We start from the raw sequence: 18,223 nt of genomic DNA on the forward strand, positions 1-18,223 counted from the left end.
TGTCCCCTATGGAATCAGTAGTAATGTCCCACTTTCTGATTTTAGTGATTTGAGCCTTTTCTTAATCTAGCCAAAGATTGGTCAATTGTGTTGATCTTTTTAAAGAACCAACTTTTGGTTTCATTGATTTTTTTTTTTCCCCTGTGTTCTTTTTTCTCTTTTAGTGTATATTGCTGCTGAAGTGAGCACTCTATTTTATCTCTGTCACAGTCTTTATTATTTATTCAATTTTGTCTTTCTGGAAGCTTTGGGTTTAGTTTATTCTTTCTCTTTCTCTTTTTCTTTTTTTTTTTTCTTGCTCTGTCGCCCAGGCTGGAGTGCAGTGGCTCAATCTTGGCTCACTGCAACCTGCGCCTCCTGGGTTCAAGCAATTCTCTGCCTCAGCCTCCTGAGGAGCTAGGATTATAGGTGCCCACCACTACGCCTGGCTAATTTTTGTATTTTTGGTAGAGATGGGGTTTCACCATGTTGGTCAGGCTGGTCTGGAAATCCTGAACTCATGATCCACCTGCCTTGGCCCCCCAAAGTGCTGGGTTTACAGGCGTGAGCCACCATGCCCGGCCCTAGTTTGTTCTTTTTCTAGTTCACAACTTAGTTTGTGAAGTCAGGTTTTTGATTTGAGATTTTTTTTGTGTGTTTGAAAGTAGGCATTTTTGCTATAAAATTTTCCCTTAGTACTACTTCACAGTTTCTCATAAGTTCTGATACATTGTGGTTTTGTTTTCATTCAGTATTCTCTCATTTTTATTTTTGATCTATTGGTAAGTATCTTGTTTAATTTCTACAAATTTATTTCCCAGTTTTCCTTCTGTTACTGATTTCTGACTTCATCCTGTTGTAGTTGGAGAAGATACTTTGTATGGTATCTATCTTTTTAAATCTGTTGAAACTTAATTTTTGTCTTTAATTTGTGGCCCAGCATATTGTCTATCCTGGAAAATGTCCCATGTGTACTTGAGAAGAATTGCATATGCTGTCTTTGTTCAATAAAGTGTTTTGCGTATGTCTTTTAGACCTAGTTGGTTTGTTGTGTTAAGTTCTATATTATCTCCTTTCTGGCGATTTTATCCATTATTGAGAATAGAGTATTGTTGTCACCGGCTATTATTGTAGAACTGTTTATTTCTTCAATTCTGTCAAGTTTTTTCTTCCTATATTTTGATGGTCTGTTATTAGGTATGTAAATGTTTGTAATTGCTGTACCTTCTTGCTGTATTGAACTGTTTTATTGCTATATATATTTTGGGTTCTTTCTCTTTTGTAACCTTTTTTTAAAACAAAATTCAAAGTCTGTTTTTTCTTTTCTAATTTTGTAGAGATGAGGTTTCACCATGTTGCCCAGGCTGGTCTCGAACTCCTGGGCTCAAGCAATCCTCCCTCCTTACCTCCCAAAGTGTTGGAATTACAGGTGTGAGCCACCACACCGTGCCGTTTTTTGTTTTGTTTTGAATTTTGTAGAGTTAAAGTCTGTCTTTTCTCTCTTTTGTTTACTATTTGCATGGAATAACTTTCTGTCCTTTCAGTCTCTCTGTCTTTGAATTTAAAGTGCATAACAGCATGTGGTTGGATCATGTGTTTATTCTTTCTGACAATCTCTGTTTTTGGAGAGTTTAATACACATTGGAAGTAATTACTCATAAAGAGGGACTGATTTCTGTGGTTGTGCTGTTTTCTATATGCCTTATAGCTTTTTTTGTCCCTCATTTCTCCATTAGTCGTCTTTTGTGTTTAGTGGATTCTTTTGGTAGTGAATCATTTGAATCCCTTTTGAGCGTATTTGTGGATTGCCTTTTCACTCTGTGGATAGTGTCCTTTGCATGAATTTTAAATTTTTATGAAGTCTAATTAATTTTTGTTGTTGTCGCTTGTGCTTTTAGTGTTATATTTAAGGAAACTTGGCCTAATTGAAGGTCATGAAGTCTTACACCTCTGTTTCCTTCTAAAGATCTTATATGTCAAATTCCTCCACTTAGGTATTTGATCCATTTCGAGTTAATTTTTGTATGTGGTGTGAGAGAGGAGTTCCAACTTCATTCTTTTGCATGTGGATATCCACTTAACACTGTTAAAAAATATATACTCTTTTGTTGAATGGTTTTAGCACTTCTGTCAGAAATCAATTGATTATAAATGTATGGGTTTTTTTCTGGACTCTCAATTCTATTCCATTCCCTTGCCATCAGTATGTTGTGTCTTTATGCCACTACTGCACAGTTTTGGTTACTGTAGCTTTGTAATGAGTTTTGAAATCCAAAAGCATAAGTCTTTCAACTTTGTTCCTTTTCAAGATTGCTTTGGCTGTATGGGGTCCCTTGCATTTTCATAAGTTTTAGGATTAGCTTGTTCATTACAGCTTTTCTTTTTTTTAAGTGGCATGATACTGTTTTGTTAATTCAACAGAAATTTTTGTAGAATACAATATGAAGCAGGTGCTGTTTTATGTGTTGGTTATACAAGGTTATATGAAGTTGATAATCTAGTAGAAGAAATTATAGATATCATTGCTTTGAAGGATCATATTAACAGAAGGGTGGAATGATAAAACATTCTCACCCAGAAACTGGGAGGTTATCTAGTGAGTTTTTCCTTTGTTTTCTTTTTAAAAACAATAATTTAAATAAATTAGGTTTACAGTGGAAATAGCTTCAGTATTTGAAAATAAGAATACTTGTGTTTGAGTTCTGGCATAAAATACTCTCTGACTCTTGACAAATTGATACTTTTGAATCTCATTCAGTTTTCTCTTAAGGTAGAGAAAATGTTTTGGCTACAGAATTATAATAGATAATGACATTTATTTAAAATTTCATTATTACTAATTGAAAGTGGAAGTAATTACAGTTCTAACTATTCTGAAAAGTTGTTTGTAACCCAAATGAAGTTATAAAAAGGTGAAAACATTTTTGTAATCTCTAATATATAAATATTAAGTTGTCTAATTCCTCACCCAGTGTTTTTATTTTTAAACCAACTCTTTTACAAGGTATATGTTTTTAAAATTTAAAAGATAAGTACTTTGTCATAGCATTATTATTTGTTGATGCCCTATTACTGTTACAAGCTGGTGTTGACAGACATTTTAGGATATACTTTGGGATTTGTGTTCTGCAGAGATTAAAACATTTTCATCATGATTGAGTAATTAAGAGTAAAGTCTACAGCATAATTGCCAGGGTTTGGTTTTCTCTTGGTTTGATTTCCGGCTCTGTTACTGGAGGTTGTTTAAATCCCCACCCTGTGTCTGTTCAATCAACTATAATATGGAAGTAATAATTGTACCTTCCTCATATAACTTAAAAGTAAATACATGTAAAGGTATAGAATATTGTGAGAACATAGTGAGAGGTTAATACATGTTTGTTACTATTATTTACAAGCACCAGAGTACATGATTCAGAAAACTAACACAGATAAAGTAGTACAAGGAGCAGTGTTTATCATATTGCCTCTTAGAGGTTTTGTTTTGTTTCTTTAAGGTTCCCTCCTGTACCTTTTGTAGTCAGTCTTCTCCCTACCCCATTTCTGGCAACCTCTGGTCTGATTTCTGTCTCTCTGTCTGTATAGCTGTGGGAGTTTCTTTTCTAGAATGCCATATAATACAGACAGTAGGCGTGACCCTGTATATCCGTCTTCTTTCACTTAGCATAATATTTTTGAGAGTGTCAACCATGTTGTTGATGTTTTAGTAGTTTGTTACTTTTTATTGCTGAATAGTACTCCATTATATGGATGTACTACAATTTGTTTTCCAGTTTTTGGCAATGATGAATTAAGTGGCTGTGAAATGTTTGCATATGGGTCTTTGGACATATATTATTATTTCTCTCAGGTAAATGCATAGGCACAGGTTGGTGGTTTGTGTGATAAGTATATGTTTAACTTTATAAAAAGCTGCTAAACATTTTGCCAGAGTTGCTGTATTCATTTTGCATTCCCTCCAGAAATACATGAGAGTAATATTTACTACTCCATCACGTGGCATTTTTAAATTTTACCCATTCTTGTAGGCAGGTGGTAGTATCTTATGGCTTTTGTTTGCTTTCTCCCAATAACTGATGAGCATCTTTTCACGTGCTTATTTGCCATCCTTGTTCTTTGATGAAATGTCTGTTCATATCTTGCCCATGTTTTGGTTGAGTTGTTTTCTTACTCTTGAGGTGTGAGAGTTCTTTATATATTTTGGAAATAAATACTTTATCAGATGTGTGCTCTACAAACATTTTCTCTAGTCTATTTCTAAGAGCAGAAAATTTTGATTTTTATGGAATTTATCAGTTTTTTTTTTTTTTTTTAAATAGATCTTGCTCTTGGTGTCTTATCTAAGAGATCTTTGTCTACCCTAAAATCACAAAGATTTTCTCAGGTGTTTACTTGTAGAAATTAAATGGTTTTAGGTTTAACACTCAGGTCTGTCATCTATTTCATGTTGATTATGGTGTGGTGCAATATAAGTGTTGTTGGATTTGAATGTTCTGTTTTTCCAACATCATGTGTTGAAAAGACTGTTCTTTCTGCACTGAATTATCTGCTTTGGTAACCTTGTCAAAATCAGTTGAATATATACATATGGGTCTGTTTTGGGACTCTTCTGTTTATCTGTGTCTGTCTTTATAACAATACTTTATGTTTTCATTAGTTTCTAGAAACTTTTGAAATCAGGTAGCATGAGTAGTCTAATGTTGTTTTCTCTTTTTCAGAATTATTTTGGCTTTTCTTAGCTGTTTGCATCATGTAAATTTTAGAATCACATTATTAACTTATTTAATGAAAAAGCCTTCTGGGATGTTGATTGGAAGGAAGGGCATTGAATGTATAAGTCAGTTTGGAGTAGAATTGTTATCTTAATATGTAGCCTTCTGTGAATATGGTATTTCTTTCCATTTATTTAGATCTTCTTCATTTTTGCTTTAATTTTTCTGGATGATCAGGTTAGTGACTTGATCTATTTTAAGCACCTAAAGCTATAATTTTTCCTCTAAGTACTACTTTAGCTGTACCCTATACTTTTTTTATTGAAAAATAATTTGAGTATTATAAAATTTATCTTCTTAGAGAATGGAATTCAGTGACTTTTAGTATATTAACCAAATTGTATCATCATTACCACTGCTTTTAGTATATTAACCAAGTTGTACCACTATCCAGTTACAGAACATTTTAACACTCCAGAAAGAAAGCCCGTGCCCATGATAGACACTTTCCATTTTCACATCCCCTGAGCCCTTAGCAACCGGTAATCTGCTTTCTGCCTCTCTCATTTGCCTATCCTGGAATTCCATATAAAGGGAATTATATAATATGTTGCCTTTTAGATTTTTTTTTTTTTTTAATTTTCAAATATAGATGGGGTCTCATTATATTGCTCAGGCTGGTCTTAAACTCCTGGCCTCAAGCTACCCTCCCACCTCAGCCTCACAAAGTGTAAGTGACCTTACCTGTTTTACATCTGGCTTCTTTCACTTACAATAGTATTTTCAAGGTTTGTCTACATTGAAGTATTTACAAATACTTTATTTCTTTTTGTGGCTGAATAATATTTCATTGTATGGTTATCACATTGTATTTCTCCATTTTTCAGTTGACTAAATGTTTGGGTTCTTTCTAATTTCTGTCTATGATGAATAATGCTGCTGTGAACATTTATGTACACATTTTTATTACATTTTAAACAAATGTATAAACATCTGTATACAAATTACTGTAAGAATTGCAGAGAGTTTTTATGCTGTATTTTAATTTTCTAGCTCAGATATTTTCTAATTTCCCATGTGACTGACAGTGTTACCAAGGATGCTGAACTTCTATCCTACTCCAGATCTTTCTCATGACTACTTGGGCTTATGAAAAGAGCTTGTGAGTGTAAATTCCTCTTATGTCTGGTTTCCTTAGCTGTTTTAACACTTGTTTATTTGCCTTGTGACTTTAGCTCCCTGATAAGCCTAAGAAAACTTACTATTTTGTAGATTATCTAGAATTTCTCCCTTATTGTTGAGGTGAAAATAACATTCTCTTGCGACTTTCCACATCCCAAGCACAAGTGCAATTCAGTGCATCTCCTAATACTGTGAACCAAAACACAAGATGGCCCACGTTTGTAGGCCTAGAGCAGTACTTTCCAATAGAACTTTCTATGATAGAAGTGTTTTATATCTACTCTGTTTAATAAGATAGTCACTGGCCACATGTATGTGGACATTTTTTTGTGTAGGTACTAGGTGCTTCACTATAATATAGGTAATAGAACTGAGTTTTACTCTTAAAATATTTGTCTAAAATATTTCTTTTAAATCAATTAGGAAATGTTAACTTATTCTAGAAACAGAGGACCTCATAATTTGTGAGAATTATGTAAAGTTAATTCCCTAAGCCTAATCCATTACAAAAATACCTCTTTAGTCATCTGGATTCACTCAATTTCTGCTAGATTTGCTCAGTATAGAGGAAGAAAGCCGTTTGTAAATTCTGTTGGAATACAGTTTTTGTGCCATGTTTGGGCTACCGCTAGATTTTTGCCTTTTATTCCAATTTACATTTTTCCAGTGTCGTTTTCTAGAAATTTTATAGTGTTACACTTTACATTCATGTCTGTGATTCATTTTGAGTTATTTTCATGAAAAGTATAAGATCTGTGTCTAGATCGATTTTTTTTTTTTTTTTTTTTTTTTGGTATGTGGGTGTCCAGCTGTTACAGCATCATTTGTTAAAAAGATTATTCTTTATGTATTGCCTTTTGTCAAAGGTCAGTTTACATTTATGGGGCTGTATTTCTGTGCTGTGTTCTGTTCTGCTGATCTGTTTGTTCTTTTCCCATGCTGTCTTGTTTACTATAGTTGTATAATAAGTCTTGAAATCAGGTGTAGTATCAGGCTTGTTTCAGTATCATGTTGGCTAGTCTCAGTCTTTTGCCTTTCCATATAAACATTCAAATTGATTTGTTGATGTCCACAAAGTCACTTGCTGAGATTTTGATTGTGATCACATTGAATTTATAGATCAAGATGAGAAGGTTTGTTATCTTAACAACATTGTTCTCCAGTGTTATCTATAATCATTTATTGATTCCAGTAATTTTCTTTCTGATTCTTTGGGGTCTTTTACATAGACAGTCATGTCATGCATGAAAAAAAAAGTCAGCTTCACTTCTTCCTTCTCAGTTTGTGTACTTCTTATTTTCTTTTCTTGTCTTACTGCATTTGCTAAGACTTCTGTTACAATGTGAATAGAAATGGTGAGAGAGGACAACTTTATCTTGTCCTGATCTCAGGGGGAAAACATAATTACTAATTTATTTCCGGACTCTGTTCTGTTCCATTGATCTACATGTCTATACCTACCTCATAAACATAGATCTAGAAGTCTGTACTGACCCGATTACTGTAACTTCATTGTACATTTTAAAATTGGGAAGTATTGTAGATTTTTATGTGTTAATCATATATTCTGTGACCTTGCTAAACTTGCATGTTAAAATTTACTTTTTAGATTCCTTAGGATTTGCTACACACAAGATCATGTTATCTTTAGAGACAGAGGGTCTTTGCTACTTTTTTCCTGAACTGTATACCTTTCATTTTTTTCCTTGCCTGGTTGTATTGACTGGAACCTCTAACGTCATGTTGGACAGGGTAGTTTTTCCTGCCCTATTTCCTGAAATAATTCTCATAGGATTGGTATTACTACTTCCTTAATTGTTTGGCAGTATTTACCATTGAAGCCATGTGGACCAGGGAAGATTTTTAATATGAATTCAACTTTTTAATGGCATCGTTTTATTCTGATTTTCTATTTTTTCATGAGTAATTTGGTAATACGTATCTTTTTAAAAGTCTTTTTATTTTATCTAAGTGACCTAATTTGTAGGCAGAAATTGTTCATAATATTTCTTTATAAGTCTTTGGATTTCTGTACAATCTGTAGTGATGTCACCTTCCTTATCCCTGGTACTGATAATTTGTATCTTCTCTCCCTTCTTGATTAGTCTAGATAAAGCTTATCCAACTTTTGGTTTCACTGATTTTCTTTTCCTTTACATTTTCAGTTGCATTGATTTATTGGTCTTTGTTATTTCCTTCTAATTTGCATTTGGTTTACTCTTTTCTAGCTTTTTGAAGTTGAAGCTTAAGTTATTTTCTCCATTTCTACTTTTCTAGTATAACTATTTAAAATTATACGGTATTCTTTAACTGTATTCTCTGTATTTTAATATGTGGTGTTTTCATTGTCATGTGGTTGAATATTCTTCGAATTCAGTTTCTTTGACTCATGGGTTTTTTCTAAGCATGGTGTTTAGTTTCCAAATATTTGAGATATTCTTAGCATACTTTTTTTTTGTTGATTTCTAATTCTGTTGTTGAAGACCATACTTTGCATAATTTGTCCTTTTAAGTGTATTGAGACTTGTTTTATGATCTAGCACAGAAGTCTGTGAAGTATGGCCCATATGTAGGTTACCTGCTTTAGTAAATAAAATTTTACTGGAACACAGCCCTGGCCTTTCATAAACATACTGCCTTTGGCTTCTTTTACACCAGAATGACAAAATTGCATAGTTGTGACAGATCTGGCTTGTAAGTGTAAATATTTACCATCTTGACTGTTCAAAACAAGATTGCTGTATCCTGGTCAAGCATGTTCTACATCCTGGACAGTAATCCACATGTGCTTGAAAAGAACATGTATTCTGTTTGGAGGTTGCATATCGTAAATTAATGGTCAGGTCAAGTTGGTTGATATTGTCCAAATCTTAAGTATGCTCATTGTTTTTCTTTCAAGTTCTATCTTCAACAATATGGTTGGAGATTTCAATAACTGCCTCTCAGAAACTGTTTCTTCTTTTAGTTCTGTTAGTTCCTGCTTTATGTATTTTAAGGATTTATTTTAGGTCCCTGTACACTTAAAATTTTTACATTTTCCTGGTATATTGACCCTTTTATTATAGCGAAGTAGTTCTCTTTGTCTCTAGGAATGTTATCTTAAAATCTGCTTTGTTTGATTGATTTGGTATGATTCCTGTTTCTATGGCTTATCTTTCTGTCCTTTAAAATCAAAGTATTTGTATCTCTGGATTTTAAAAGTTTCGTTGACTGCTTATGGTTAGATCTTGCTTTTTTATCCAGACTGACTATCTCTGCCTTTTTATTGGAGGTTTTAGTCGATTTACATTTAATGCAGGTTTTAAATATTATTTGATTTGCTCCTGCCATTTGCTGTCTTCTTTTGTGTTGAAATGCATTTTTAAGTATACCATTTTAGTTCCCCTAATTGTTTAGCTGTTATTGCTATTTATGTATAGCACTTGATGCAGAGAACGAATTATACATCTTAATATTACAGTCTACTTCTACTTAACATAATTCTGGTAAAATATAGCACCTTTGCTCCAACACAGCTTTATTTTTTTTCTCCTCTCCTCTGTGCTGTTACTGTCATGTGTATTATATCTATGTATGTTATCTACCTAACAACACAGATTATATTCATATAATTTATACTTATTAAGAAAACAATGAAGAGAGTCTTCTATATACTCCATATTTACCATTTCCAGTATTCTTTATTCTGTCCCGTGATCTGAGTTTTCATTTGTTATAATTTCCTTTTAGCCTGAAGGATTTTCTTTAATATTTTTTCTAGAGCAAATCTGCTGTAATAGAATTTTTCAATTTTGCCTTCATTTGTCTCCCAATTTTTTTGAACTAGGGTAAAATTGACATAAAATGTATGTTTTAATCATTAAGTATATACTTTATTGGCATTAAGTACATTGATTATACAACTGTCACCACCATCCATCTCCAGAGCTCTTTATTTTGCAAAAATGAAACTCGATACACATTAAACAGTATCTCCCCTTTCTACCTTCCCCTCAGCGCCTGGCACCACCATTCAAATTTCTTTCTCTATGATTTTGACTAAATACTTCACATAGGTGAGATCGTATAGTATTTGTCTTTTTGTGAGTGGCTTGTTTCGCTTAGCATAATGTCTTCAAGGTTTATCCATGTTGTAGCATGTCAGGATTTTCTTCCTTTTTAAGGTGGAATAATATTCCATTGTATGTATATACCATATTTTGCTTACTGATTCATCTGCAGGTGAACACTTTTATGGTTTAGCTACTTTGAAAGTGGTTATACAAATCTCTTTCCAAGACCTTGCTTTTAATTATTTTGAGTATATACCTTGTAGTGGAATTGTTGGATCAAATGTCAATTGTATTTTTAAATTTTGAGGGAATGCCAAACTGTTTTCCAGAACAGCAGTATCAATTTACATTCCCACCAACACTGCACAAAGGTTTAATTTTTCCCTGTTCTTGCCAACACATGTTATTTTCTGGTTCTTTTGATAGTAGCCATCCTAATGGGTGTGAGGTGGCATCTTGGAGTTTTATTTGTAGTTCCCTAATGAGTAGTAATGTTGAGCATATTTTCATATGCTTATTGCCCATTTGTAAAAGCCTACACCTTCTCCAGAGTATTCACAGTGACTTTCTAATTTCCCGTCATATATTTCTTCATATATGTGGTTGATTTTGAATGTCATAGTCTTCAGTATTTGGTTTCCAAAGTGGGGAAAAGCAGAAAAATGAAGGGGAAAGAAGTGCCAGCCCTTTAAATCCCCTGTCAGTCACTTCAGCCAGAGGAGGAGGGGCTTGCAACAATGGGGCCAAAGTGCAAGGGTGATCGCTTCTTTGTCTGCTCTTCTATGACAAAAAGCAGCAATCAGTGATCAGAGTGCAGAACCTCAATACCTGGAGGACAAGTTTCCTCACATCAGATTGATTCTGCCGGAGCAATTATTGTCTAGGTGGGGAGCTGATTTCTGTTGCTGCTTGTTTCACAATCTTCCCAGAATCCTCCTCCGCCTTCTTTTTTGAAGGATAGTTGTATAAGAATGTATTAGGTTGGTGCAAAAGTAATTGTGGTTTTTCCCATTACTTTTAATGATACTTTTCTCTTTCATTTAACACTTGATAATTTTCTCTTTCATTTAACACTGTGAGTATGTCATACCACTGCCTTCTGTCAAAAATTTTTTTTTTCTGATGCAAAGTCAATTGTATCGTTACTTCTCTGTGGGTTTTTTTTTTTCTTTCTTTCTCTTTTCAACTTTCCTCTGTCTTTATCTGCCAGTACTTTGCCTACAGTTTGTCTAGGTGTAGTTCTCTATATTTATTATATTTGGTGGCTTCTTGGGTTTCATGGATCTGTAGATTAGTGCTTACCTTAGAATTTGGGAAGTCATAATTGTTTCTTTAAATGTTTTTATCTGTCTGTCTTTGTAGCCTCTCCTTTCTTGAACTTCTCTGTTCTTTGGGTTGGATACTTTCTGTTGACCTATCTTCATGCTCACTAATTCATCTGCCATCTCAAATTTGCTGTTAAGCCTACTTAATGAATTTTTTATTCCATTTTTTATGCTTTTCAGCTCTAAAATTTCTAGTTCATTCTTATTTCTCACATGTATAGGAGAATATATATATATATATTCTATATGGAAATTTCTGTTATTATATTTTTCTTTAATTTTCTTAATATAGTATTCTTTAATTCCTTGAACATACAACAGCTGTTTTAGAGTCTTTATCCTCTAACTCCAACATCTGGGCCCACTCACAATTAGCTTTTATCAACCATGTCCCCTTCCCCCCAACCTATACATGTCCAAATTTGGGTCACACTTTCTTATTTCTTTGCATGTCTTGTAGTTTTGGGTTGAAGCTTACCTGTGTTATTTTTTAAAATAGCTTATCTGAACATGCAATTTTCTTATTTCAAAGCTTCTACTACTGGACTCCTTAATATGTGTAAATGAAGACCAAATGGTGAGCATGACTTATTGTCTGGGAAAAAACTCAATCCGTAATTTTTCTCTGCTTTCACACCAAAACAATAATCATCAGTACAGAAGACTCATGTGACCTCAAAATATTTGGCGATTTCTCCCCATTGCCAAGCAGTTAATTCTGCTGCAGACACCAGCTGGTGTCCTCTAAATAATTTCTGACACTGTCTACCTGGAGATAGCATGAGATCCCACAGGTTGGGGACCTGTCCCCAAGACACCGTCCCAGCTTATGCCCCCAGACACCAGTTGTAAGTCAAGGCCTCTAGAATTTCTGATAGCCCAGCTGAAATTAGGGATTCCCATCACCCCCTCAAGGTTTTTTTTTGTACAGAGTCTCGCTCTGTCCCCAGGCTGGAACGCAGTGGCACGATCTCAGGTCGCTTCTACCTCTACCTCCCGGGTTCAAGTAGTTCTCCTGCCTCAGCCTCCTGAGTAGCTGGGACCCCGCCACGCCACCATGCTCAGCTGATTTTTGAATTTTTAGTAGAGACGGGGTTTCATCCTGTTAGCCAGGATGGTCTCGACCTCTTGACCTCGTGATGTGCCTGCCTCGGCCTCCCAAAGTGCTGGATTTACAGGCATAAGCCTCCGGGCCCAGCCCCCCTTCACAGGTTTGATTGATGTGCTAGATCGGCTAACAGAACTCAAGGAAATGCTTAGTTCAATTTATTGGCTTATTATGAAAGATATCCTAAATTATACAGATAAACAGCCAGATGAAGAGATATGTAGGACAAGATCTGGAAGAGTCCCAAGAGCAGGAGCTTCTGTTCTTATGGAGTTGGGGTGCACCATCATCCTGGCACATGGATGAGTTCTTGACCACCTTCCTGTCAGCCTCCTTGTATTCAACTGTCGGAAGTTCACCAGACCCTGTTCTTGGGCCTTTTATGGAGACTTTATTGGTTGTCCATGATTGAAGCATGGACACCCTTGTCAAAATGCGACTGGACAAAAAGTGTGACCTAAACTTAGCAAAGCCTATCTGTTCAGATTCTTCTTGGCCTCTCTGTGCAGCATTCCTTCCTCCAGGTATGGGACAGAACCCTCTCTGAAATAGAGGGTCTTATGACCCAAAATCAAATTAGAGCCCTGCCAAGTGGAGAAGTGAAAAGTGAGTAGGAGAAGTTGAGAGAGAGAGATTCTGTAACAAGGGGAATTACAAGCCATGAACTGTGGACGAAAGTCCATATATCATAATACCACACTTACAAAGTCCTAACTTTTCTCCTAAAGTCTTCTCAGTTCCTTCTGAGTGGCTCAGCTGTTGTTTTCTGTTTTCGCAGGGGTTGCTATTTTCCCCTTTTCGTTATTGATCCCTCTCTCCTTGTTTATAATTCTTCAGTGCCTGCTTTGACATTTTGACCATTCTTTTACATAGATTTTGTTACTCTCATTTCTGTTTTCATAGCGCTTAGTTTCTGATACCTACCTCTATTATAGCACTTGATATATAGTACCTTTCATCAATCCTAAAATGTATACTTTCTCCACAGATTTTGACATCTCTGAAATTAGGATATATGTTATGAGTGATGGCCATAGATTCTATGAAATATGCTATATTGATTACTTGCTTTTCAATTTGCTTCCTCCTCTAGATTGTGAGCTTTTTGTGGGCTTAAAAATTTTAAATTCCACACCTCTACTACTTCCATCTGTGCCTGCTACTGAATCCACTGTGGGTGGTTGATTGGATGCCTTGCATCTTTCCTGCTTCATTGCCCTCAAAGTTGTGCCCAAAACCACCACCTCAGTAAAGCTTCTGGTGATTTTATCCCAGTCAGAACTGCTTTCCTGACTTTGGCTTTCAGGCTCTATAAGGACCTTTTGGTACTCAGTGTTTATAGTCACCACAGGGCCTCTTTTATATTATACTTTGACTCAAGTTCTTGCCTTTGTATCTTATCTCCCTAGTACAGGACTGAGTTATAGTTTGTGTCCAACATAGCCTAGCAAAGTTTTCTGTGTATTAGTAAATACTGAAAAATACGTTTCATTTACTTTTCTCTTTCAGCCAATTGGATTGAGTCTGAGGAAGTTTCAGGATATGAACTGTATTTAGTGGCTGTAAAATATAGCTTGGTTTTATTGTAATAGATTATAGCAGTCTGGGTTCGGTTAGGAGAGAGAAAGAAGTATTATTTATGATAAAAGAGTAACTTAAAATAGAAGGAAACTCTCTATGGTATCCTAAGGCTGAGGGGAGGGTACCCAAGAAAGGGCAAACTTGGAAGGTTTTCACACCTCATTGCATAGGGTGTGGTTCAGCCCATTGAACTGGTTTGGCACTGCTGAACAAGGAAAAGACCACTCTGGAATGTAGACACTTAAGGAGAAGGGGTGGGAGGTGGCCATGGTGACCTGTGGCATGGTATGTGGATATCAGTGAGGGCAAGAGACTTTGCAGAAAATGAAAAAAATGTAATTTGTTTTTTAAAAGATGATTCTTTTAAATAACATAACATGCATAACAGAGAATGAGAGCTATTCTTAAAATGTCTCAGTGTGCTGCTCAGTATTATAAACGCATATATTAAGTATGTGTGCATATCTGAATAACCACAGTACTTTTAAAAATAACCTTGACTTTTTGTAGCATGTGATTACCAAACATTTAACTTTTAAAAATTCCACAAGAGCATTTGTAAACATTTTTATCATATCAGTTGCTTTTATTTTTTAGGTAAAATCCGTAAAAACTGGGTCGGTTTTTTGGACAATGTGCTGCTGCTTATCCTATTTCTATATGGTAAGATTTCATATTTGAGACTACATGAAGTCTAATAGGTCTTTGGAGGTTAAAACAGTTCTCTTTTCCCCTGAAGTCTATAGGATTTTTATTTTGTTTAATGTAATCTTTCATTACTACCATCTGTTTTCCTTCTCCTACTCACAGGTCCTGTACACACATGCTTTGCTGGGGAGGGCTAATATTTAACCCTCAAATAAAATATTTGCAGCAAGTGAAGCAAAATGGTTTCAAATGTACCACTTCAAAATACTTAAACATTTAATTAAGAATTTTTTTTTAGGCCGGGCGCAGTGGCTCAAGCCTGTAATCCCAGCACTTTGGGAGGCCGAGACGGGCGGATCACGAGGTCAGGAGATCGAGACCATCCTGGCTAACATGGTGAAACTCCGTCTCTACTAAAAAATATATAAAAAACTAGCCGGGCGAGGTGGCGGGCGCCTGTAGTCCCAGCTACTCCGGAGGCTGAAGCAGGAGAATGGCATGAACCCAGGAGGCGGAGCTTGCAGTGAGCCCAGTTCGCGCCACTGCACTCCAGCCTGGGCGACAGAGCGAGACTCCGTCTCAAAAAAAAAAAAAAAAATTTTTTTTTAAATTTTCAAGATTATATTCATTATTTATTTATTTGAATAAATAATCTCTACTCAATCTCTGCTCACTGCAGCCTCTGCCTCCTGGTTCAAGCAATTCTCCTGCCTCAGCCTTCCGAGTAGCTGGGATTACAGGCACCCGACACCATGCCTGGCTAATTTTTGTATTTTTAGTAGAGACGGCGTTTCACCATGTTGGCCAGGCTGGTCTTGAACACCTGACCTCATGATCTGCTGACCCCGGCCTCCCAAAGTTCTGGGATTACAGGCATGAGACACCACACCTGGCCTATCATTTATTTTTTCAGAGAAAGTGTCTGTCTCTGTTATCCAATCTGGAGTGCAGTGGTACAGTCATAGCTCACTATAACCTTGAATTCCTGAACTTAAGTGATTCTCCCACCTCAGCCTCCCCAGCAGCCAGGACTACAAGCATGTGCCACCACGCCTGGCTAATTTTTAAAAATATTTTGTAGAGACAGATCCTCACTCTGTTGCCCAGACTGGTCTTAAGCTCCTGGCCTCAGGCAATCCTCCTACGTTAGCCTCCCAAAGCACTGGAATTATAGGCGAGAGCCACTGTGTCTGTTTTAACTTTTTAATGACTTAAATTTAAATATTATTTTCTATTCTTCCTAGCTTTATTCATTTTATTATTATTATTTTTTATTTATTTATTTTTGAGGCAGAGTCTGGCTCTGTCGCTTAGGCTGGAGTTCAGTGGTGCAATCTCAGCTCTCTCTAACCTCTGCCTCCTGGGTTCAAGCTATTTCAAGCTATTCTCATGCCTCAGTTTCCCAAGTAGCTGAGATTACAGATGTGTGCCACTATGCCCGACTAGTTTTTGTATTTTTAGTAGAGACAGGGTTTTACCATGTTGATCAGGCTGGTCTCAAACTCCTGACCTCAAGTGATCTGCCTGTCTCAGCCTCCCAAAGTGCTGGGATTACAGGTGTGAGCTACGGCACCCAGCCCCTAGCTTTATTTTTCAAATAGCTCTGACAAGTGAAATATTTTCCAAGTTAGATTGCATACTGAAAAAGAACAGAAAATTTTGCCTGTCATATATCGAGCATGGAACCATGTTTAGATGAAATAAGCTTTTACTTAGCACTCAATTTTAAATATGATATTAAAAATTAGTTTTTCCATATTGGAGTTGACTAGGTAACTGCTTAATGTTAAAATAATCTGAGTTTTTAACAGTCATTATCTAAACAGTTTAGTGAAGTGAACTTAGAGCAGAGAAATAAGAGTAATTAGAAGTCTTGTTGAAAAGGATAACCTAAGTAAAGAGTTAACTAAAAGGAGAGACGGAATGAGAAAAGGTTGTAGAAAGAATGTTCTTCTGGCCCATTTGCTTTCATTTCACTCCTTAAAGTAAATGAGGGAAAACTCTTAAAATGAATTTATGTGGGTCCGAAAAGAAATACATCACTGTAGTTAAAGATCATGCATAAGATCAGCAAGTACTTTTCAGAAAATCAGATTTACTTTCAGATTGGTTTCAGCTTTTCTTTGTTCTCAAGTGAAGAGAGTAGGTAAGGTAGCATATTGATATTATACTCAGTTTTCAACCTTGATGTAGTAGATACCTAGAGTCCTTACTGAAATAATGGTCATATCCTCTATGTTAACCTATAAATTTACCTCCTTTTTTTTTTTTTTTTTTTTTGAGATGGAATTTGGCTTTTGTTGCCCAGGCCGGAGTGCAGTGGCACAATCTCGGCTCACCGCAATCTCTGCCTCCTGGGTTCAAGCGATTCTCCTTCCTCAGCCTCCCGAGTAGCTGGGATTATAGGCATGTGCCACCAGGCCCAACTCATTTTTGTATTTTTAGTAGAAACGGGGTTTCTGCATGTGGTCAGACTGGTCTCGAACTCCTGACCTCAGGTGATCCACCTGCCTCAGCCTCCCAAAGTGCTGGGATTACAGGCATGAGCCAATGTGCCCGGCTACCTACTTTTATTTTTTTTTTTTGAGATAGAGTCTCACTCTGTCACCCAGGCTGGAGGGCAGTGGTGTGATCTCAGCTCACTGCAAGCTCCGCCTCCCGGGTTCATGCCATTCTCCTGCCTCAACCTCCCGAGTAGCTGGGACTACAGGCACCCGCCACCACGCCTGGCTAATTTTTTGTATTTTTAGTAGAGACGGTGTTTCACCATGGTCTTGATCTCCTGACCTCGTGATCCGCCCACCTCGGCCTCCCAAAGTGCTGGGATTACAGGTGTGAGCCACCGCGCCTGGCCCACCTACGTATTTTTTTAAACAGGTTTCTTAAGGTTGGGGTTCAATATTACCTCTTTATTATTCTTTCTCTTCTTTTCTACACCATAACCTGTATAGTAGTCTTGTTCTGAAAATTAATGATAATTTGAGCTAATCTTTTTTTTCTTTTTAAACAAATGCCATAGAATATGTGCACCCAAGTTATCCGTGGCTCCTTTTAAGTGGTTAGAGCCTGGGGCACATTCTGGGTAGTTGTACTTAGCAATATCAGACTTGTTCTCTTTCAAATTTAGGCTTAAATTTTGAAAGTAATCAGAAGTCTTTCAGTTAGGAGTGGCGCTCCGTTAGAGTAACATTGTTTTTTGTGAAAAATAGCTTGTGACCAAGGCAGAAAACTGATGTATGTGTGGAAAACTAATGGCAGTTCTCCACAAGGGGTTCTGAAATATTTTAGGTAAGAGCGGCGTTATTGGAATAGATGTGCTAGCATATAGTCTGCTAACGTGACTGTTGATACAAATGAAACTTTCAAGCTCTGATTATTAGAGGACATCTGAGAGCTTTGATATTAACAAGAGCTTATTACCTATTATTTAGTGTACCGACAAATTAATTCTATTGGTTGAGAATGGAGATTCTCTTTAGAATATTCATTAATGTAGACCAAAAACATCCTCAGTTATTCTGGCTAAATAGTGTATATTGTATAAGCCAAACATTAAAATGGGATCTTGCTTTGTATAAATCCGTTTTTAAGAAAAAAATTTATGCCCAGCTAGCACTTTTTTGAGAAATCTCAAAG

At 36.1% G+C, this 18,223-nt stretch overlaps 1 protein-coding gene across 1 annotated transcript in view; it reads left to right on the forward strand.

Moving 5' to 3' along the window:
• Positions 1–18,223, forward strand: part of STT3B (STT3 oligosaccharyltransferase complex catalytic subunit B) — a 104,996-nt gene that overhangs the window by 48,536 nt on the left and 38,237 nt on the right. Inside the window, exon 4 of the mRNA XM_008009357.3 lies at positions 14,537–14,602. Within this exon, the coding sequence (XP_008007548.1) occupies positions 14,537–14,602 (66 nt within the window). The remainder of the gene's footprint in view (positions 1–14,536; positions 14,603–18,223) is intronic.

This window comes from Chlorocebus sabaeus, chromosome 15, assembly GCF_047675955.1.
Source record: "Chlorocebus sabaeus isolate Y175 chromosome 15, mChlSab1.0.hap1, whole genome shotgun sequence".
Classification (NCBI taxonomy): domain Eukaryota; kingdom Metazoa; phylum Chordata; class Mammalia; order Primates; family Cercopithecidae; genus Chlorocebus; species Chlorocebus sabaeus.